Below are 23,969 nucleotides of genomic sequence, written 5' to 3' on the forward strand. Positions count from 1 at the left end.
CGTATCTCAGAATATTAGGAGAGAAAAAGTTATGCTGAAAGGACTATAAAAATTATAACGTAAATAATAATATATCGAATGTTGCTCTTTGAATTGATTTTGATGGTTACAAAGCATTTGAGGGGATTACTAATGATTTTGGCTTGAAAAAAAAATTATTGTATTTCAGGAATAAAATCATAATTTTATCAGATCTGATTTGGAAGTTTCAAGAGCAAGAACAAAAGATGTGTAATCTATTGGAGGTAATTTTAATATTTTTGGAAGTATATTTTGTAAGAAAAACAGGTTTATATTTTTGAGTCGATCCATGAATCGACTCATGGCTAAAAGGGCTTAACGGCATGTAAAATTTTTGGCTGCCACACTCTGTGAGTCGACCCCTTGACTTTCTTTCTGATAATTTTTATTTTTTAAATTTATTTTTTTTGATATTTTTTTTAAAAATTTTAATTTTAAATGAGAAAAGTAAGTTGAAATGATTTTTTTTATTTCATTTAAAATTAGATTTTTTTTAAATTCAAAATTATTTTTTATATTTTTTTACCGACCTTCTGACGTCAGTGGCCAACGAAAAAGAGGGAGAGAGAGAGGAAGAGGGAGAGAGAGGAGGCAGCTCACCGCCGTGCCGCCGGAGAGACGTCGGAGAAGGAAGAAGAGGGAGAAGGGAGAAGGGAGAAGAGGGAGAAGGAGAGAAGAAGGGGGGAAAGAAGAAAACGCCATTCCCTTCGGTATTTTTTTTTAATTTTTTTTAAATTTTTTCATAATTTGTTTAATTATTTTTTTTGATTTTTTTTCTGATTTATTAAAATTTTTAGTAAGGATAGTAATTTGAATGATAATTTTTAATTTAAATTAAAGTTAATTTTTTTTTAATTTATAATTATAATTTCTATTTTATTACCATTTTTTCTCTTTTATTTACTTCTTTTATAATATTTTTTTTATATTTAATTTATAATTTTTATAATTTTTAAATTTAATTTAATTTATAATTTTTATGATATTTAATTTATAATTTGAAATTATAATTTTAGTTTTCTTCCATTTTTATCTTTTTGATATTCTATTACATATTTTTTTCTTTATTTAAAATATTTTTTAAAAAATTATATTTAAATTAATTTAGTTATTTAAAATATTATTTTTTATTTCAATTACAATTATAATTTTTATTTCTTAAAATTAAAAATTAAAAATTTTGTTTTTCAATTAGAATTATAATTTTTATTTTTTTTTAATTCTATTTTTTCCTTTTTTTTCTTTTTTAGGGTATTTTTTATTTTTTTACAATATTTTTTCTTTTCTTGAGATAATTTTTTAAAAAATATTTTGAAATGGACAATGTAATTTGAAATTATATTTTTTATTTGAATTAAAATTAAAATTCTTATTTTTTTAAATATTTAATTTACAAATTTCTTTTTTTCACATTTTTTCCTCATTTTTTCACTTTTTTATGCATTTATTTTTTTTATCAAATTTTACTTCAAATTAAAAATTTAATTTTTTTATTCAAATTTACAATTATATTATTTTTTTATTTTTTTCATTTCTTTCTATTTTTATGAAATTTTTTTAGGCTATTTCTTTTATTTATTTTGAATATTTCTTAAATAGATTAATTTTAATTTGAGAAAGTAATTTGAAATGATATTTTTATTTTAATTAATTTTAAAAAATTTATTTCTTTTAAATTTCAAATTATAATTCTTAATTTTCTTGATTTTTTTTAAAATTTTGATTTTTTAATGGCACTTTTTATTTTTTAAAATTTTTTTTAAACATTCTTTTAAAAAAAATAATTTGATAAAAAAATTCATCTAATTTTTTTTTATTTGAATTATAAATTCAAATTTTTATATTTTAAATTTCAATCAAAATTAAAATTTTAATTTATTTATTAATTTAAAATTTTAAAAATTATTTTTTTTCCATTTTTTCTTATTTTTTTTCTTTTTTTTTGATGGAAAAAATAGAAAACACCATTTTGAATGGCGTTTTTAAAAACGTCATTTTAAATGGCATTTCTTTTTTTTTTTTGAGACGATACCATCGTGAAAAAAAGGGGTGACGTGGAGGGGGAAAAAACACCATTCAAAATGGCGTTTTTTCCTTTTACATTGCTTTGGTAAAAAAGTTAGATTTTGAATTATTCTTGTAAATAATTTTTTTTTTTTTGTATTATTTTGAAAAAGAGCTCATATAAAGTGGCTCCAACCCGACTTAAGTTTGAAGTAGATGTGTCTAGACGAATTAATACTGCACGTAGCTCGATCCGATCAACGGTGGTACAGAAATATAATATAATAATCATAGTTGGTACATCCAAAATATAACTACTTGTCATTAATTTGAGGCATGATAATTAAATCCATGTTTCAAGTGCCTAATTATATGCATCGCAGCCGGTTGAGATGCATAGGACTCATTTGGTTTATAAAAAAAAGGTTAAAAAAAATATGATCAAAAAAAAATTGAAAAAAAAAATTATATTTGATCAAAATTTTTAAAGAAGAAAGATAAAAAAATAATATTTTCATGAAAATAAGATTACCATATTTCATAGGAAGGAAAAATACATATGGGACATGAGATAGCCCAATTCTTGTTAGCTGGAAATTGAAATATTTTTTTTTTCAAAATATATTTTTAAATTTAAAAAAAAAAAGAAGATAAGATTTTTCTTTTTATTGAGGGCATAATATATATTTTATTTAATTTTTTTCAAAAAAATAAATATTCAAATAAATATAAGTTATGTTAAAATATTTTATATTTTTATAGTCAACCAAATATGTCAAAATCATATTTTCAAATATCATATACCTAAGCATTAGCTTTCCAGCAAAATATTCAAGGAGAAAATTTTTTTTTCACAAATTAAATGAGTTATTGTAGTCTATAGTGCAAGTGAGCTACATGCATGAGAACGTGTAGATATTGTAATTTTGTGCTTATATCATAACAAAATTAGCTTTATGATTCATGTCTTTTTTATATCTTTTGTGATTTGCATTTTATAGGGTGCCTGCAGGGAATGATACCACTGGCTCACACAAATTATTGGTCCATTTAGGCTCATACTTTTGTTTGCCTGAAACCCTAAACCAATATTGGATATAGTATAATGATTTTTTTGTTGTAATAAAAGGACAATAATGGATATATAGCACTCAAAGCCAACCTACAGAGCATTCTTTTGGGACAATAAAATATCAATCTTATAGTTAAGTCCATCAAGCACATGATTCCTTTTTCATTTTAAGTTTTCATTTAGATTCCTATGTCTTAGCCTAGGCTCCTAGGCAGACTAAGCCTAGCAAGTGTTTATATTTCTTTTCATAACAAAATTTTTCAGTGTTGGATTGAAAAAGAAACCATCATGACTATCTACAAAATCTCTAATTACTATATAAGCAAGCTGCTGATAAAAAATCAACAACTTGTGGCATTCAGCCATCCTCAACCTCTAAGAGTTTCACGAGTATATCTTTTTTTGTTAAAATTAATGATTTCACCTCACCCTCTCTAAGTGTTTTAGGGAGAGAAATAGAAGTATATAGGATATTTTGCAAAAATAGCCATCATATTTTCATTTTTTATCTGATGGACAGAGATTTTTTTATATCTCTGGAAACGATAGATTTTTTTATATTTATGGAAATGACCATTTTTCTTTTTCTCGGATTACCCAACGAAAGAAAAGGGTAGGTGGCAGTTTGTAGGAATTGTAGTTGTCTGAAATATGATGGTTCAGATTTTGAAAATCTAGAAAATCAAAAGGAAAAGCTATTAGAAAATGGATTATGGTTTGTTGTTAAGTTTATCCCATATGACGTATTTTTTTTTTTATTTTTTGGTAAACATACGATGTATTCATTGAATGAGTTATCCTATATTCTTCCTCTTATCCTCTCTCTTTCATCGCCCGAGGTTGAGATAAGAGAGAGGGTCCATGTCCTTCCTCGGTTGCACATACATATTCATCATTGGAATCTGTACTTTATATTCCAGCAAGCGACAAAATTATCCATAAAGAAGCTTGGTATGTAAATCTTTACCTATATATTCTCCTTGAGGTTTAGGATTAACACATCTCCTTAGTTTGGTGCTCATATTTTACTCTACTGATGTGCAAGCCATACATTATAGAATACCCTTGCTCTAGTTTTAGGATTCCATTCGAAAATCTATGTATACAAATTTTTATAATCGGTCCCCTGCCCACCTCCTTCACCTCTTCAGGTTTGGGGCTTTGATGCCCAATTATTTGCCACCCATCACCCCCATTATCCTTATGCATGGGTCTCATCAAAAATTTTCGATGGATCGATGTATGATTTCAAAATAATTGGCACCATCTAAAGTTCCTGTAATTTGTACCAATCACTGCCCATACTATTTAATAAGTAATTCTGATTTATTTCAAATTATGTGATTCACATGCTATGAGCAGTCCATCCAAGGTTTGATGCCACTTTTCAAATTAGGTTTATGTTTTTCTTATGTTATGATGCACATTCTTGTAGGCTTTAATGCACCATTATTACATTTCTTTTTAGATGCATATTTTCTTGGCTCTTAAATCTGGACTTATTTTTGATTTAGCTATTGCACAATAGTGAGATGCACATTTTCCAAAGGCTTATTACACACTTTGACATCTTCATAGTCAATTGATAGCCGTGTTACATGTTACTGCAAACACGCAAAAGAGCAAAAAAAAAAAAAAACCTACACTGTCTGCAAAAAGTGAAAATATAATGACCATTCATGAAAAATGCCCATACATCAACCCAAGGTCTTACTCATTAAATTGAATAACGAAGACATAACGTTTATCAAAACGCAGAATCATCTATCTTTCCTACATGCAAATCATAACTAGGATTTGCCAAACTTTTCAGTGGATATCCTATCATCACCAATTAATCTAAGAACATCTATATAAACACCAACCTTTTAACTAAATGCATCCATTGCGAGAAACAGGATCAATCAACCAAAGATGGAGTGCACTTATCATCTAACAAAAATATATAAAAAATTTACCGAGCGTTCACTGTTGATCATTAATTGAAAACGGAACAGTTAACGGTAACATCCACCAAGTAGCCGAGGGAAGAAATAAACCGTGAGCACCCTTTCCGAGCTCACGAGAGATACACGTTAAAGGAAGGAGTGAGAGAGTCGACACCACCTACCCGCTGACTCCAAAGTTACTCCGGCCGTTAATACTCATCCCTTCCCAATGCCACTCCTCCTCTCTCAGCTCCATCCCTCTGTATAACTAATGATGCTGCGAATAGAGAGAACAAAACAAATATACACCAAAAGTTCTCTGGAACGCAGGCAAGAAGAAAGCAAAAAGGAAAATGGAGGGAGAGATCAACCATAGGTTTGTGGCAGTGAATGGCATAAACATGCACATAGCCGAGAAGGGGGAGGGCCCCGTGGTCCTCCTCCTCCATGGCTTCCCAGAACTCTGGTACTCGTGGCGCCACCAAATCCTCGCCCTATCCGCCGCCGGCTACCGCGCCATCGCCCCCGACCTCCGAGGCTTCGGCGATACCGACGCCCCTCCCGAGGCCTCCTCCTACACCATGTTCCACGTCGTCGGCGACCTCGTCGCCCTCATTCACACGCTTGGCCAAGAGAAGGTGATCCCTGCGTCTAGCTAGCTTTCCTTGTATCTATTTAGGTCTTCTTCTTCGAAGTTCTAATGTTTAAGAGAATTAACATGAAGGTGTTTGTGGTGGGTCATGACTGGGGAGCGATGGTGGCGTGGAGTCTCTGCATGTTTCGGCCCGACAAGGTGCGGGCGCTGGTGAATCTGAGCGTGGCCTTCCGGCCGAGGAGCCCGGACCGGAAGCCGGTGGAGACCTTGAGGGCGGTCTACGGTGACGACTACTATATTTGTACTTTCCAGGTCTCTGGTCTTCATATCTTCTTACCTCCTCCTTGACTATAATCCAGTCTTGTTTAAACATTTTGCTGACTTAGAGTAGCTCGGACGGAGAGAGAAGTGGGGTGGTGGTGTGGTTGGTGAGTCCTAGGAGTAATGGTGTGATAGTAATGGCATGCTTGCTCACAATAGGCACTTATGAGTCCTAGAACTAGTTCAAGAGAGGAACCCCTCATCTATATATGGGCCTCCTTAGAACGGAGCAGTATAACCTTGTCTTTAGATCTATATATCGTCCAGCTGTCCCATTCTATAAGCAGTAATATATAACAAGAAAGATGATTTTTTTTTTTTTTGGTGTTATTAGTGTTGATATGACAAAAATAATATTTTATATATTTTAAAGCTGTAGTATGATCTTTTTGGAACAGAGGAATAATCAAATGAAATATCTATTTTACTATCATTTTTAATTACGACGGCTAGCAATGATAGTTGAAATTAATGCAGAAATAATGGTTCTCACTTCTGTTACATTGGTTACAGAGGGATGATGCGGGACATTATAGTTATTGAAAACTTTGTTCTGTGAAAAAATTCTCATTGGCAGATGATGAAGTTGGAATGGTGGGATTTTGTTCTGAGGATTTGGGTGTTGGGTGTTGGGGAGGTGGATCTGAATCAATTAATGTGGTCCGACTTCCTGTTCCAAGTTTGGATCTTGGATTCATAATATATTGGACTTTCGATAGCACTTTGAAGTGCATTCTTGGTGAAGTGGTCCCAACTACAAACCCGACCACATCCTAGCGGTTGCTGTAGTACAAGGAAGATACCCAATAAGAAGCCTTTGCTATTTAACAATTTTGTTGTGATATAATTCTTCAATTGTTTCGTTGAAGTGGAACCACTGTGAAACAAGAAGGTTGGAACTTGGATGAACATTCCCAAGTAAATATTTGGAGCAATGCTATAATAACTCAGAAATCTCACTCAAAAAAATCACCTGGCTAACTTGCACCTTCTTTTTATTTCATCATATGGTACACTTCATAACGCCAATTGAAAAAAGTAATTTATACATCAGGTTTCCAAGCTATATTTCTTAGTTACCAAAGCATTAATCAAATATTTTACGTTTTTTCTTGATCCTCTACATGCTTATTTATTTGGTTTCTAGACCATGCTCTACAACCTACATATGCTAACACTAAAGACAGCACTATAGCATTTAGGAACTGTTTTGGATATTCCTGTGGGGTTGGACTAAAAACCTTGTAGTAATCAGGCCTATTGGCCCATCTAGCTTACATTTTTTAAAAGCCTGTCTAAACCCATCAAAAAAAGGACCCATGGAGGTCTACTATTTTCTTCCCACAAGATTGGAGCTGGGTGGTATTTAGTTAATACAAGGCTATACTTAAATGGACACGGCCCAATTCATAAATCCTAGAACATTTTCAACCTTATCCTGTAGGAACATCAAATAGGCCCTTCCTATTAGAATTCTGCCGTGATTCAAATTATGGTACTGCTCAAGAATATATTATTAAAATTGTATTAAAAGAGTGAAACTACATGTATTAATGAATTCTTGCGCTGAGAGTGCACCTACGTATTTATTTCTCAAAAGTCAAACTCTCCTATCCGGCCAGAATGCTACATAAAATATCATTAAAGAAATTTATCAAAAAAATGATCTTGAGCATTTATTTTCATTTCTTAGACCATCGACCACGACCAACTTGCTGGAAAGAAAAAAAAAAAAAAAAAGGTGAACGTTAACAGTAGGCATTTCCTGTGCATGTTGGAGTGATCAAGATTTACGATGGTATATGAGATTAGATTAAAGAGATGAAGACTTTGAGCCATGATTTTTCATAGAGAGCTCCTGATATAATTTGGAGGGTTCTAATGAAGTATTAATAAGATTGGCCCTGGTAGGACTTTGCTTCCTATGTTATCAAGATAGCTAATGTTGACTGATATTGTGCCTTACAAACTAAGTGTTTCAGAATTGTAAGGCTTGTAACCAAACTACCAATCAGCATCAAGCTTATCTATCTGAACATGGAACGATTTTGATTCATAAAAAGGTGAATCGTTTGTAGCTACTCTGAAAGCTGAAGGGGCTCTTGTTTCTCATAGAGCATTATTTTGTGGTTGTTCTTTTTCTTTTCTTCTGAATATTTCTTTTTTTTTTTTTGTGAATCTTTCTTTTCATAAAATCTTTTAATTCGGTACTCCAAAGTAGTTGTGAGGCATCTACCCTTTGCTAGAGCATAATATCATGAGCCTTTTTATTTTCTTCTTTATAGAAATATCTGTGCTTATTAGTCACTCCTCCAGGGATGTAATATGACAACTTTATTGCTCTTATTCCTCTATAAATTTCTAAGTAGCAAATTTGATATAACTATATGCAGGAACCTGGTCGAACTGAAGCTGAATTTGCTTGCATTCCGACTGCTTTGGTGATAAAGAAGTTCTTAACATATCATGATCCAAGCCCTGTTATTGTGCCCAAGGAGAATGGGTTTGCAGCTTCCCCAGATAAGGAAATTACCCTGCCTTCTTGGTTGTCAGAAGAGGACATCAACTATTTTGCTAGTAAATTTGATAAGTCAGGCTTCACTGGAGGATTGAACTACTACCGAGCTTTGGACTTGTATGTATTCACAAAGGCTGATTTAACTGAAAATGTAGTTTATCTTAATTATGAGCTGAATGATCATTATGCTGCATGGTCCTAGGATTGGTAGTCTTCAATATCTTATAGGGTAACTTTGCACTTCATCAGTTCATCAAATGCCTTTGCTACCAACTATTAATTACCTCGAGAAAAAGGATATATTGCTTGACATCTAATTAAAATCTTTTTTTTTTCCTTTTTCCTTCTCCTGGCATTCTGCTGGTCTTAAGGGAAGTTTGATCTTTTACTGTTCAAGCATTGACTCACATCTTAAAGTTTTTGCCTATTCTTTTAAGAAAAAGCTGGATAGTGTCCAAGAAGATTCTTTGCTATGTTTTCCTTTTCCATTTTTTTTGAAAAAAAAAAAAAGGGGGTTCTAGATATATGGAAATAGATAGAACTAGAGAAAATCAAGAAACTTCAAATCACTTAAAGATTCTTCAATGAATAAGCTGCAAAATACTCTGTTTCTAATTGATTCAGTGAATGTTGTACATCATTCTAGACCAGATGTTTTTCTTAACTGACATGAATCACTCTGAATTGGTCTATGCAATAACTAATCCATTGTTCTGTCTTGTTAATGGCTCTCTGATTTTATTAGGTCAATTTTGTACATCATTTCAGGCAAGGAGATTTTTCTGACATAAATTAGTCTAAATTGTTTTTTGCTATCATACTCCTTGTTCTGCTTAGTTCATGGATCTGACTCCAAATCTTTCATTTTTACTATACTGGCTTAATGTCATCTTAATTAACTCAATGGTACATGTGCAGAAACTGGGAGCTCACGGCACCATGGACTGGAATGCAGATTAAAGTTCCTGTTAAGTTCATTGTGGGGAATCAAGATCTGATGTACAACATTCCGGGGGTTAAAGACTATATACACAAGGGTGGCTTCAAAAAAGATGTGCCTTTCTTAGAGGATGTAGTTGTCATAGAAGGCGCAGGGCACTTCATTAACCAGGAGAAGCCACAGGAGACCACTGATCACATCTATGAGTTCATTCAAAAATTCTGAATTGCTTAGCCAACGCTGTGATCCATGCATAATCCAGGAGTGTGACCTTTGTCACTAGCATCTTTTCTAATCATATGGTCACTGTTTTGATTGCTTACATGAATTAGATTTAGTCTTATTTGGATAAGGCATAGAGAATGTAAGAAGCCTCCATTTATAAAATACTAGCACTGAGCATGTGCAAGATATAAGTACTATTTTGATGTTCCAAATCAAAATAGCACTAGAAGTTCAGTTGGAGATGAGGTGAACTAGTGAACATTTCGTTGATACTTGATGTGTATACTTATAATCATCCATGATCATGCTTAGGATTGATGAGATTGAATAGAAACAAAAAATGCTCAGCTGTGGCTTTTATTCAAAATTGCAGGAAAGCAGAACTATGTTTGCTATACCAGTGGAAAAATATCAAGATATTTGTAAAATTAATGAGGGCACATCTCTTCTCAGGCCATTCTATACCATTATGGTAGCCATCCCATTTCATAAATGTACATTGAATAACAAGGACCAGCACGCAAAGTTTCTACTCACAACATTCCATGCCATAATGGTAGTCATTGCATGTCATACCAGCATATTCCTTAACAATCCCTCAAGCTAGATGGTGGGGATGTGTAGCAAGTTGAGCCAATTGAATTTTTTCACAAACCAAACTGCAATCTAACTGAATGCATTGGTCCATTCATGAAAAAAGGGATGTGCAGCTATATGAAGAGAGGCTTGGCTATCGCAGTGTAATCTCATGGGTTGGGTATTTGAAACATTAAGAGTAGCAAGAAAATATGTGAGCCAGGTGAGCTCACATGAAATAGTTGCCATAGATCATGTAACAGTGATTTGCCTTTTAGCTCGCCAAAAAAACGGCGCTGGATGCAAGAAAAGTGATGTGTCTTGTAACAGACCTTGTCATGGGACAAGTTGCCCAATATGAATCCGGATATGCGGATGGCTGAAATTTGTTGTTTGCTGAAAGTAAAATGCCATGGAGTGTATGGGGGTTTGGGTTGTATATGATGGATCTTCTTCATGATGCCAACCATTGGATCGGGCATTACAAATATCCGAAAGCATTCCGACAACCTTCTTCCATCTGCATGCATAGATCTCAAAGCAGCCATTGCACGATCCAATTCATGAAAGGTGGATCATCCTTCATGTGAAACATACAATCTGAACCAGTATCATGGTAGGGCTTTCAAACTGACCAAGTTGATTGACTGAAAAAGCTCAAACTAGGATTTGTTGCTCCATTGGGAAATCAACAGTTAATAACAAAGCTCAATTAGCACACTCAAATTTATTTAAACTAAGTGTCACACTATTTGGCTACAAAAAAATTCGACTTGTTACTCCTCTGTGTTCATTTATTTTGGAATTCAACCCGTTGATGACTTCATAAGTAAAGTGCAGTTACTGGGAGCTCGCGGTACCTTGGACTTGGGTCCAAATAAAAGTACCTGCGATGTTCTTTGTGGGGGACCTGGACCTAATATTACCATACCCCGGGTATCCAAGACTACATTACAAGGGTGGTTTCAAAAGAGATGTTTCATTTCTTCAGGATTTTGTTGTGAAGGAAGAGGGGGGCCATTTCATTCATTAACCAGGAAGAGCCACATGAGATCTCTGATCGCATATATGGATTCATCCAGAATATTTGAAGACCAATCTTGTCGCCCTTTGTTTGTTCAAATCAATTTTGTCGAACCTGAATTAACTGATATAAATGACATAATTACAATTGAAAGCTATATGCACTGATTGGTTCCTTGATCATCATATGCATTTTGTTTTTATATGGTACTCAATTTGACATGCACAGAGTTACCTGAGCTCTGTTTAAACATGGGAAATTTTATTTGTGCGGAGCTTGGAATTACAATTTTGAGTTATAGCTCCTGGTCGAAATGTAGTTTTAAAGTTAAAAGTTGAGCTATCTAAGGGTCTGGGATAACACCAAGCAATCAGGGCACGAACATTTGGGATTTCAATACGGTTTCAGTTTATCTTTGAAGGAAAAAATGGTGGCTTTATAGTTGCTTGGGGATAGGTCATGAAAACCAGAGCTAAGCATTTGAGTTAAAATTAAATGAGTAAAATGAATTCGCACATACAAGTATCTCAAGGAAAGAAAAAGGATTGAAATGTTTTTTTTTTCCTTTCTATAGGGAGAATGGGGCTGTTTTCAGGCTCCACTTTGGTACAATTTAGTCACTGGAATTCTTGTTTTTTAAGGTGATGCCGCTACCAAACTTTTTGAATCCTCCAGAGCACTTGTGCCAAAAGCATTGCAATGTAGCTAACCCCAACCTATTCAAACTCCCATCCTCTTACCCAAGAGGCAAAAGGTGATGCAAGCCAAACAAATCCTCAGCGGTCACTTCAAATATGACAATTAAAGTTAGCAAGAAGATGTGCTTAGCTTTGTTCAACTGTTAATATCTTATACCTCTTGTTGCTGCAAGGCTCCCGAGGTGAGGTCGGCAATGAACCAAACTGGAGAGCTAAAAGTTGTGCCAACGTAAACCGCAAGCAAAACCTATAAAAGAAATTCCAAAATCGTAAGATATCCTCTGATTTAGGACCCTCCGACGTTTAAGTAAGTCCGGATTTTGAGAACAGATAGTGGAAATGGAGAAGTAAAAAGCAAGAAATGAAAGTTTAAATAGAGAAAAGTTAAGAGAACTCTGATTTTCTTTGAGAAATTTAGCAGAGTTTTGTTTTTATTCACTCAGACTTGACTTACCTTCTGGAGAGAACTTGATTAGGTCTTAAGAAAAGATTGTTAGGCCGTTAGAGATCTATTAGGCTGTTAGAGATCTGTTAGGCCGTTGGAGATCTATTAGATCATTGGAGATTTGTTAGGCCATTAGATTTTTGTAACAGAATGATCAGCTATGCAGAGATTGTGGAGCGGTTGTCCACGTGGCAAATGAACTAGAATATAACTGAAAGATAGTTATGATTGAGCTGGATGACAGCTGTCAAATAACTATCTGTAGACGTGATGGTATGTCAGTAACAACCCAATGTGGGATAGCTGATATCAGTAACTATCTGAACTGAGCATCATGCCTTTGGTGTCATCAATCAGGTCAGCCGACAATCGAAGTAAAATAAAGGAGATCGAAAGAAAATCGAGGTGAGCATTGCGCTTACTAACAGTTTTTGATTAAGTCGATTAGCAGATAATACTGGAGAGAAAGATTGGTCATGGGCTGATGTAATCTGAGAGAATATTTACCTCAGATTACAATCTAATGCCACATATCTAGACGATGATGAGGTCGAATAATATACACCAACATATGCTCTCCACTTTTCTGACTGAAGTGAAATGCTTCACATTGGTGTGGAAATTATTTCAAAGGCCTCATTCGACCTGTCTTGTCATAATAAATGTTCTACTTTGATGATGGCTAGAAGAATTAATTTTTTAATCATTTGAAGCAACGCATCATCCTTCGAAAATCGCTCTACCATAGGGAGTAATGATAGGCACCTGAAAAGCTGAGATAGCATAAATGCCAGAGCGGTTGACCGCAGGACATGCAAGCTAGATGTCAAAATTCCATTGGAGAGCTCCGCTTTCACACGAATCATGTTTATGTGGTGGAATCAGGGAAAGGTGCACTGAAATGACTCTCTGCAGAGTTGTTGGATGGCTGACAAGTGGCATAAATTTGATGGGGTACCAGATCAATTCAGGCCATTGAGTACTTTTATAAATGAAAACATCCTGTGGCTAAAAACTATTTCATCCGTTCATCCTTGTCGAGACTCTGTCGAAATTTTCCCTGAGCATTACACCGCTGGTGACAGAGAAGAAGGTCTTTTGATGTTGCTGGAGCTAAAGGAGAGAGAGAAATAGAAGTCCTTCAAAAGCTTCCTCAAGCCCTCTTTCCTTCGCTAGGTATTCACCTCTGTTTTCATCCCTTAGAATCTAGGTTTTAGGGTTTTAGAGTCTTCCCTTTTTCCTTTTAGGTAGTTTTCTCTTCTCTGTTCCTCTTCCTTTTGAGTCCTTCCTCTTTTATCCATCAAAATGTCTTTTGATAGTAGTAACGAGATTAGTCAAGATAGTCGGATACTTCGATCAACCCAACCGCTACTCAATTTTAAGGTGGAAAGTCCACCTCAAGTAGAGGTTGAGGTCAACACCTCAGATCGAGACTCATGGATTATCTTGGGCTGACTACCAAGCAGTCCATTCTAACCTATCTCGATCTTTAATAACTTAGGGAGAAATACTCCATTCTTGAAGAGTTTCAATTAATAGAATCAGATCGGGACGGCGGGGTAACTGAACCTCCAGATGGCTGTGTTGCATTTTATGATAAGACACTTCAGTCTGATTTTTGATTTTCTTTACATCCCTTTTTTAGTAATATTTTTAACTTCTATAGAATCCATCCAACTCAGGTTACTCCCAATGCCATTAGGGCAATCATAGTTTTCATTATCTGCTGCAGATTTTCAGCTATAGAACTTAGGATTTCTTTCTTTAGGATAATCTTTGTCCTAAAAAAATACCCATATGAGAAAAGCTGGTAGTACTTTTTACCTCGATCGAAATATAAATTTGGTCCTGTCCTTCCTTCTTCCATTCACAATTGAAAAAAATCATTTCTTTTTGGTTTCTTTCGATGTTTCATGGGGTTTCAACTATAAATGGCAGACCTTCGAAACTAAATGAAACTCATACAACGAAGTACACCCTGAGGATAAGGAGGCTTCGCAAAGCTTTTGGGTACGAAAGTATCCAAGATGAGCTTATGGGTGATGGAGCAGTCCTTGCTTGAAGTCAGCATCAGTCAGGTCTCTCCCTGGGATAAGTTCAATATCAATTTTATAGTTTTAACACTTTTCATCAATATTATCATTTACTGACCTCTTCTGCTTTTATGTAACAGAAACAATGAAGTTCAACTTTTAGAGGATGGCAGAGGCCAAAAAGAGAGGCACAGGTCAATTAGCTTGCCGCGTCCCTGCTTTCAAAAAAATCAACACTATAAAAAATTAAGATATTAGTGATGGCCATTAGCGATAGCATTTTTACCATCGCTAATATGACTATTAGCGACGGTATTACTATCAACAACGATTCTGTCACTAATAATTATTTTACTGACAGCTATTAGAGATGATATTTTCACCATCACTAATATTAGTTTTATCGATGGTGAATATGGTATTAGCGATGGCATCGCCATCGCTAATAATCATTAGCGACGGCACTATTAGAGATGGCATTCGCCGTTGCAAAAAAAAATTTATTTATTAAAATTATTAGAGACAGCGAAAAGAGTATTAGCGATGGTAATTGTCATCTCTAATAATCATTAGCGATGATACTATTAAAGGTGGCATTCATCATCATAAAAAATTAAAAAAAAATATTTATTAAAATTATTAGTGATGGCGAAAAGAGTATTAGCGATGGCAACTGTCGTCTCTAATAATCATTAGCTATGGCATTATTAGCGATGGTATTTACTGTCATAAAGAATAAAAAAATTTATTATTAGAATCATTAGTGATGGCAAAAAAAGTACTAGCGACGGCAACTACCGTCGTTAATACTCAATGCAAAATATAATTTTTTTTATTTTTTTTAAAATAATATAATTTTAAAATTTAAAGTCTATCCTCACCATTCATCATGTAAATAATTATTTTAGAATATCATCATAAAAAATTATCTAAAATCGGTAGCCCTAACTATGTCGATCAATAAAATTTAATTTCGATGGTCATAAATGATCGTATGATAATATGATAATAGAGATAATCGATTAGTCCAAAAACTTACAACAATGATCTCGATAATATTTATAGCATACTATCAAAATTTTATTTCAATCAGATATCATTATCATTATCAATTTAGTACGAAATGATTTAGATCGTTAAATAAAAAATAAATAATCAAAAGGCCAAACGATGTCTGATTATAAGATGATTTTTTAGATAAATGATCTTTGCTACTACTTTGATCGTTTGTACAGTAGTGATCATAAAACTCAAAATATATGTATATGAACGATACAAAACTATATATCTCTTGATACTCATTCTTAAAATCTTTAAATAATATACATGTACTTTTATAAGATCTACTTAACGTAGATGGTTTATATATGTACGATTTTGATTTTATGATCACCATCATACAAATGATTAAAATAGTAGCAAAGATCATTTGTCTAAAAAATTACCTTAATAGGATGCCGTTTGGCCTTTTGATCGTTTATTTTTTATTTAATAGTCGAAATCGTTTCGTACTAAATTGATCATGATAATGATATCTGGTTGAAGTAAAATTTTGATAGTATACTATAAATATCATCAAGATTATAATTATAAATTTTTGAATCCATCGGTGGTCTCTATCTATCAAATCATTATACAGTTGTTTGTAACCATCGAAATCAAATTTTATTGATCGATATAGCTAGGGTTGTCGGATCGAGGTGGTTTTTTGTGAAGATACTCTAACGATAATTATTTAGATAATGAATGGTGAAGATGGACTTTAAATTTCAAAATTATATCATATTCGGATATTTTTGAAGGTGTTGAGTGATTATTAGCGATAGCTTTTAGCGACAGTAATGTTACCATCGCTAATATAGCTATTAGTGATCAAAAATTTTTTTAACGATGGCTGATTCCATCAGTAATAAAAAGTATTATTAGTGATGGTATTAGAGATAGTATTAGCGACGACTAGGTTATTAGCGACAGTATTAGCGGCGGAAGTCATACCACCACTAATAATTTTGAAAAAATTATTTTAAAAATTTGTTAAAAATATTAGCAATGGATTTTTATTTTTAACAATGAAAATTTTTGTCATCAATACTGTCACCGATGGTATTAGCAACGGCAAGTTTGCCGTCGCTAATAGCCTTTTATAAAACTAAAATATTTCTCCTTTCCCACTCATTCTCTTCCGTTTTTGCCCCCCAACCTCCCTCTCCGACATCCTCACACCCCCAACCCCACTCTCCGACATCCCGCGGCTGCTGCAACCCCATCGGCCCCATCCTCGTGTCGGCTCGATCCTAAGCCGACCTTGTCGGCCTTGCGGCCCATGCCCAGCCACCCCCATGGCCACCCCCCCCCCGCCGACCCCAGCCCCCTGCTCGACTCCGCTAGCCCCCGAGCCCCTGCCCTGGCCCAATTTCCCCTAGCCTACGGCTCAACTCTGCCAACCCTCGAGCCCCTACCTCAGCCCCAAGACCCCGCCCTAGCCCCACCGCCCCCAACCCGCAGCCCTGCGGCCCTCGCCTCAACCTCACCGCCCCTAGCCCATGACCTCGAGCCAACTGCCTCGGCCCTACCCCACCGTCCCTGCATCAGTGCTGTGAGTATTAGCGACGGCTAATGTTGCCTACTATTAGTGATGGCTAGAGTGCCATCACTAAAGGTTAATTAAATATTGATTTAATTAATTAGTTAGATAATTAATTAATTAATTAGATATATAAGACTTGGGTCTGGGCATGCAGAATGCTCAGATCGAGGGAAGGTACTAGGCAGCCTTGCAAACACAGGATCTGGATGTATCTTGTATGTCTGGGCCTTGGATCACAGCTGGCATCCAAAGCATCTAGCTCTCGCGTGCCCAGTGCACTCAGGCCGATGGAAGGTGCTGGGCAGCATTAATTATGTGTTAATTTTAATAAAATTTGTATTGCATAGAGTGATAGACCCGTTAGTTGATTGATGTATATATTCTAATATTTTTATATATTTACTTATTTTTATACATATGAAAGAATTATGTATATTGATCAATTGATTGTCCACTATGGATAGTTTAAAAAATATAAATAATTCTATAGATCATTACATTAATCAAATGGTATGCTGAGGTTTCGAAAAAAATTTGGATAGCATATGTTTTTTGTTCTCCCAACATGAAAGAACTAAGAAAAAATACTATCAAAAATTTTTTCAGCCCCTATTACGTATCATTTGATTACTGTAATGGGCTTATAGAATTAATGTATTTTCTGAATGAGATAGGACCTATCTTTACCTATTAGTTGATGATAGGATGCATTTACTATGTAAGTCATTTTGAATGATAAAATAGTATTTAGCAATTACCTTGTATTTATGTATATGCAGAATTTTTAGATAGTCTGTCATGGACCGTAGTTGGATGGACCATCGAGTAGTCGACAGAGAAAATTTTTGCTGAATACAGAGAGGGTGTAGAGTATTTCTGTAATTTTATTTTTGAGAATGCGGCACTCTTACATCAAGGACAAGCTTGTTGCCCTTGTAACAGATGTGACAATACCGAAATATTTGATAGGGATACAATTACTATCCATTTGTATAAGAGTGGATTTATGCCTAACTATAAGCATTAATACCTACATAGAGAGACGTGGGAGAAAGTTGCAATGATTAGAATTAAGCAGGACATGGGCATAGATAGAATGGTGGATATGGTTATAGATGCAGTGGGTCTTGAATTTAATCGAGATATGGAGGATGATCCAGAAGCTAGTACCAGAGATTTTTACCATATACTGAAAAATACTGATGAACCACTATGGTCGGAATGTGAAACACATATTGTACTATCAGCTGCGTCAGAGTTATTGAACTTGAAGGCCAATTTAATATGACGGTCAATTGTCATGATAGGATGTTAGCAATAATAAAGAAAATGCTACCGAAGGATGAGAAGCTTATTGGGAGCTTCCATGCTTCAAAAAAAATGACGAAAGCATTGAGTATGGGATATGAGAAGATAGATGCATGCTATAATGGTTGCATGCTTTTCTATAAGGAGAACCAACAGAAGAGCTCATGCGGCGTATGCGGTGCAAATGATTTAAGCCGAAGCAAGAGGGTAGGGATCAGAAGGACATACCATATAAGGTTCTTCGATATCTTTCCCTCACTTCTAGACTTCAGAGGCTCTATTTATCCAAAAGGACTATCGGGCAGATGAGATGGCGCAAAGAAAGACCATGCAAGCATCCCGATATGATATGTCATCTGTCTGACAAGGAGGCAGGAAAGTAATTTGATGCTTTCCACCCTTTATTTGCTCAGAAATCATGCAATGTCTAGCTGGGTCTATCTACGGATGGTTTTACACTGTTTGGTCATGCAGCGGCCCCTTATTCATGTTGGCCAGTCTTTATCACTCCATACAATCTACCATCTGGGATGTGTATGAAAGAACATAATATCTTTCTTACATTAGTCATTTCTGGACTATGACATCCTGGTAGAAGTATTGATGTATATCTAAGGCCTCTTGTTGATGAGCTGAAATTATTATGGTCCGATGGCATTCATATTTTTGATGCATCGAAGAAGTAGAATTTTATAATGAAAGCTGTATTGGTGTGGACCATTAATGATTTTTCTGCTTATGGGATGCTGTCAATATGGAGCACTCATGAGAAGCTAGCATATCCCTATTGCTTGGAGAATATAAAATCATTTTAGCTTGAGCATGGTCATAAGTCCGCTGGTTCGATTGTCATCGTCAATTCCTCCCAAAGCATCATCCTTTTCGAAAGCAGCGGGATAGTTTCAGGAGGAATAAGATAGAGAAGAACCATGCATCCCAGTGCTTCAGTGGTATGGAAATGTTTTAGAGGGTATCCTAATTGGATAAAGTCCCGTTTGGCATTGAATTTGATAAGCAAAAACCTTGGAGGTTCGGTACAACTCATAACTGGGTAAAGCGAAGCATCTTCTGAGAATTGCCTTACTAGTCTACCAATATGATCCGTTATAACTTTGACGTCATGCATATCGAGAAGAATATATTCGATAATATTTTCTATACTATTATGGATGTCAAGAGTAAGACGAAGGACAATTTCAAAGCTCGAGCAGATATGAAGAACATATGTAAGCATCCTTTATTAGAGCTAGTTGAGGTGTCACTTGAAAAATTTCTGAAGCAGAAAGCATCTTATACCTTAATAAGAAAGCAACTGAAGGGTGTTTGTGAATAGTACAAGAGCCTTAAATTTTTAGATGGTTATGCAAGTAATCTAGCTTGGTGCGTCAATATAAAAAGTTATAAGTTTCATGAGCTAAAAAGCCATGACTGTCATGTATTCATATAACGATTACTCCTATTGGCTTGGCGTAATCTTCTTCCCAACTCCATATGAAGTTCTTTGATTGAGCTTAGCCTTCTATTCAGAGACATTTGTGCTATCAAACTATCCACCGATCACATCTCCAATCTTGAGACTAGCAGTGTAGAGACCATATGCAAGTTGGAGAAGATATTCTCTTCCAGCTTCTTTGACTTCATGGAGTACCTCGTGATTCATCTACCATATAAAGCTAGGGTAGGGAGTCCAGTGCAGTATAGGTGGATGTATCCATTTGAAAGATACATGCACAATCTCAAGAAGAAAGTAAAAAATAAGCCTGAGTCGAAAGTTCTATTATGGAGGCTTATATAATAAAAGAGATTTTAAATTTCAACTGATACTACTTTAATCCCAATGTGTAGACCAAGCTAACTTAAGTGGGCCGAAATGATGATGGTGGTGCTAAGAGATCAGAGTGAGAGATCTCAATATTTGCGTATCCCGCTTGAGAATTTGGCACGAGGTTCGTCAGATTTTCTCCGATACTAAACTTCGACAGGGAGAAACATATATTTTACTAAACTGTGCGAAGGTTGACCCATATATCTTGTAAGTGTCCATCACAATCCCAACTCTTTAATCACTTATTTTAGTATATTTATCTTATGCATGTTTAGGCAATATGATGAGATGCTGAAAGGAGAAAATTTGAGCATAAATGATGAAGAAATATCAACACAGCGCTCATAAAACTTTGCATGTTGGTTCCATCAATTGGTAAGCATCCATTATTATTTTATATATTTTAATTTCTCTAATTTATTCTTTTTATAATATGCAAGTCATTTAAGAGAGCGAGTCCATATCAACGAAGCTGAGACTATTAGGTTACGGGCCTGAAAAAACGTGACATGCTATAATGGCTGTAACGTAAATGGTTTCAAATTTCACACCCATTATATAAAAATTATAAAATCATAATGAACAGTAGTGTGTGCATAAAAGACAGCGGATGGAAAGATATGATAGAGAGTGACTGCTATGGAATCCTCAAAGAAGTGATTAAAATAAGCTACATTGGAGGTAATAGTGTTATTCTATTTAAGTACCAATGGTTAGATACCGACAATGGTATGAAGGTTGATCCACAGCATGGGCTTATTAAAATCAAACATGCATCAAAAGCTTATGTTAATGAGCCATTTGTACTAGCTGCACAAGCTGCTCAAGTGTATTATACTTCTTTTCCATCAAGAGAAAGAGGAAAGAAAGATTGATGGGCTATATGCAAAATTAAGTCTCGAGCTATTCATTACGTGCTCGAAAAAGAAGAAGAGCCCCAATTACCCGAATGCTTTCAAGATGATGAGACAGTAGGAGTTCATCAATCATTAGATGATGTGAAATTGGATGCTCCAGAAATTCTCCTATGTGAAGATGGCTAACATGAGGAGATAGATCCAACTAAGATTATTTTAAAGGACAATCTTCCCCAAGAAGGGGAAGAAAAAGAAGAAGAAGAGGAAGAGGTAGAAGAAGAGGAAAAAGAAGAGGAAGAATCGGAAGAAGATTCTGAAGGATACCAAACATCTGAAGAGGTCGATGAGTAGTGCTAAATATATAATTTTTGGATCATTTTAATTACTTGTCTTATATTATTTTAAATCTTGTATTGTCATCCATAATTGTATAATTAATTTGGTGAATCTATTTATTTTTATTTTCAGAGAGCATACATCATGTCTTTCAGAGGTCGGAGCTATACTAATCGAGGACAGAGCTCTCAAGAAGAGAGCGATCACGCGGCCAGCTCGCATAGTTCTGCACCTCTCTTATCGGCGGTAAGCTCTAACGCTTAATTTATATATTTTTATTTATGTTATTTTATCATTTGTTAACTAATATAATATTTTTTATATTAGATGTTCTGTGCTCAGGTTCAGAGGATAGGGGGTCACTAGTGACCACATAGTCACATGCAGTAGCAACTGTCAGCTCTTAGACAGTGCCGTAGTCAAGGACCCACCCGGCTCGTGGCACCTCCGACTCAATCAGAGGATAGAAAGTTCATCCATATCCAAAGCCACTCGTAAGTACTACATGCTCAATTAATATGTTTAGAATTTAGTAATTTTAGAGTTAATATTTATTTTTTGAAATCAATTTTGCAATACATTCAGAGAACCTTCTACATCTCGTGTCATTATCGGGATTATACATTGATTGATGCTGGGACCGGTGAACGAGTTTTCGAGTTGAACGTCGGGAGCTTGTGATGCAACCTGGGAGATATTTTTGATAAGTGAAAACTAGTTTAATTTTTAATTTTCGATACGTTGGTATTTTAATTATATATTAATACATGCTTGCTTCTATCTTATAGGAGTACTGCTGATTTGAGACTCTCCAAGATGAGGAGGCTGGCCGTTGGACTTTTAAGAAGGTGACCATATGGAGGTTCTAAGATAGCCTCTCTATAGCCTCAGGCAGTCTGCCATCCAGTACACCAATTTCCAATTATCATTGGACTGGAGGTCTTTCATGGATCACTGAATATGGACGGACATATGGCAGGACCTCTGCGACCAGTGGAGCAGCGAGGAGTACTCTGATAGGCGACAGAGAGCCTGATAGAATCGGACCATCTAGTAGGATTCGATCAAACATACAGATAGCTCGGTCGGCACACATGTTGTGACGGACAGACTGGTAAGAAATCTATACCAAAATTTTTCACTAGAACTATAAAAACTCTTATATGCATGCTTTAATTAATCTAATTTTATTATTTCTTATTATAGACACGGCAGCTAGGTCGTCCATCAGATTAGCTATAGTTGTGGGAGGCCACACACCAGTCTAGGAAGATTGATGACTATTTAGATTCTACATCATGATAGATCGTGGTAAGAACTTTAAATTTTATTTACTAATTAAGTTATTATAGGATCTAATTTTTAAATTAGAACTAATATATTTTTGAACTATCTAGATACGTAACGTGGAGTATGTTGCTGAGAGGTACGACGATGACCCATCTTCTTAGCCCCTCTTGATCTTGAGGGATGGCTCAGCACCATCGGGGGGGCAAGTAGGAGCCGGGTCATAGAATTTAGCCACAACTTCGATCCTTCATCGGCTCGATATCTTTCGACATCCTCACAAGCCTCGACGTTCCAGACCTAGAGCGATGCACATATGTAGGAGGTCGTGCGGAGGCTTCTGAGCTAGTGATCTCAGAGCCTCCTAGATGCCATCCGTGATATGATCGTGGAGCTTCTCTAGGATCCACAATTGCATGGTCGGCTGGGCTCATTGTCCCAGCCACCACATCAGATAATTATATGACTAAATTCTTTTACTTGTTTTAAGTTTTCATATTTAAAAGCTTCATATATTTAAGTTTGAATCCGAAAGGAGGATCTAGGGGTTAAAAATTCAATTTAACCGTTCAATCGATAGATCGGGGGTGTCTATAGCTTCGTATCATCGAATAGAATATGTAGAAATAATCTATTCGAGAATCAAAAAAGTGTATTGAAAGATACATCTCTGTATCAAAAGATACACCTTCATATCGAAACTTACTAATATTATTTTATTTTTTTTGTTACAGGATGCTGCGACATCTGACTCTCATCCACCAACTACTGGAGAGAAGTGGAAGGAGGAGGCAGATGACAACGAGGATCAAATCTGATTTTTTTTATTTATTATATTTTTTTGATACTGATTATAAAAAAATTATATAATTTATATTTTTAATATAATATAATTAATTTTTATTATCATATTATCTTTAAAATTTAATTATAACAGGTATTAAGAATCATAATTTATTGTAATTAATTAAAATAAATTTTAAAAAATATTTTTATTAATTTTTTTAAAAAATAAAATTAATTATTAGTGATAGTATTAACGATGAAAAATACTATTGCTAATACTTATTAGTGACGGTATTAGTGACGATACCGTCATCTCTAATATTTTTTTAAAAAAATTATTTAATTTAAAAATTAAAAAAATAGATAGATATTAGCGATGATATTTTTGTCACTAATAATTATTAGCGACGGCAATAACCATTAAAACACTGTCGCTAATATTTTTTTTAAAAATTTAATTTAAAAATTAAAAAATAATTAATTATGGAGTTATTGCATCGCTAATGTCGTTGCTAATAATCATATTAGCGACGGTGGTATTTACTATCATTAATAAGAATATTTAGCGACAAGATTTTTTTAG

General features: G+C 34.7%; 1 protein-coding gene across 1 annotated transcript; it reads left to right on the top strand.

The window, feature by feature from the left end:
- The first annotated feature begins 5,198 nt into the window (after positions 1–5,198).
- On the top strand, positions 5,199–9,967 carry LOC105045156 (epoxide hydrolase 1). Its single transcript, XM_010923324.4, has 4 exons — positions 5,199–5,663; positions 5,750–5,932; positions 8,335–8,576; positions 9,378–9,967. The coding sequence occupies exons 1-4, from the start codon at positions 5,379–5,381 to the stop codon at positions 9,622–9,624; spliced, it is 957 nt and encodes a 318-aa protein (XP_010921626.2). The 5' UTR covers positions 5,199–5,378; the 3' UTR covers positions 9,625–9,967.
- The last annotated feature ends 14,002 nt before the right edge of the window (positions 9,968–23,969 follow it).

The sequence above is a fragment of the Elaeis guineensis genome, chromosome 5 (genome assembly GCF_000442705.2).
Source record: "Elaeis guineensis isolate ETL-2024a chromosome 5, EG11, whole genome shotgun sequence".
In the NCBI taxonomy this organism is placed as follows: Eukaryota; Viridiplantae; Streptophyta; class Magnoliopsida; order Arecales; family Arecaceae; genus Elaeis; species Elaeis guineensis.

Bases quoted from the DNA above. Each gene is read 5' to 3' on its own strand.
- LOC105045156 (XM_010923324.4), top strand. From the start codon at position 5,379: ATGGAGGGAGAGATCAACCATAGGTTTGTGGCAGTGAATGGCATAAAC. The intron at 5,664-5,749 runs GTGATCCCTGCG...ATTAACATGAAG, and splicing joins ACACGCTTGGCCAAGAGAAG to GTGTTTGTGGTGGGTCATGA. The intron at 5,933-8,334 runs GTCTCTGGTCTT...AACTATATGCAG, and splicing joins ACTATATTTGTACTTTCCAG to GAACCTGGTCGAACTGAAGC.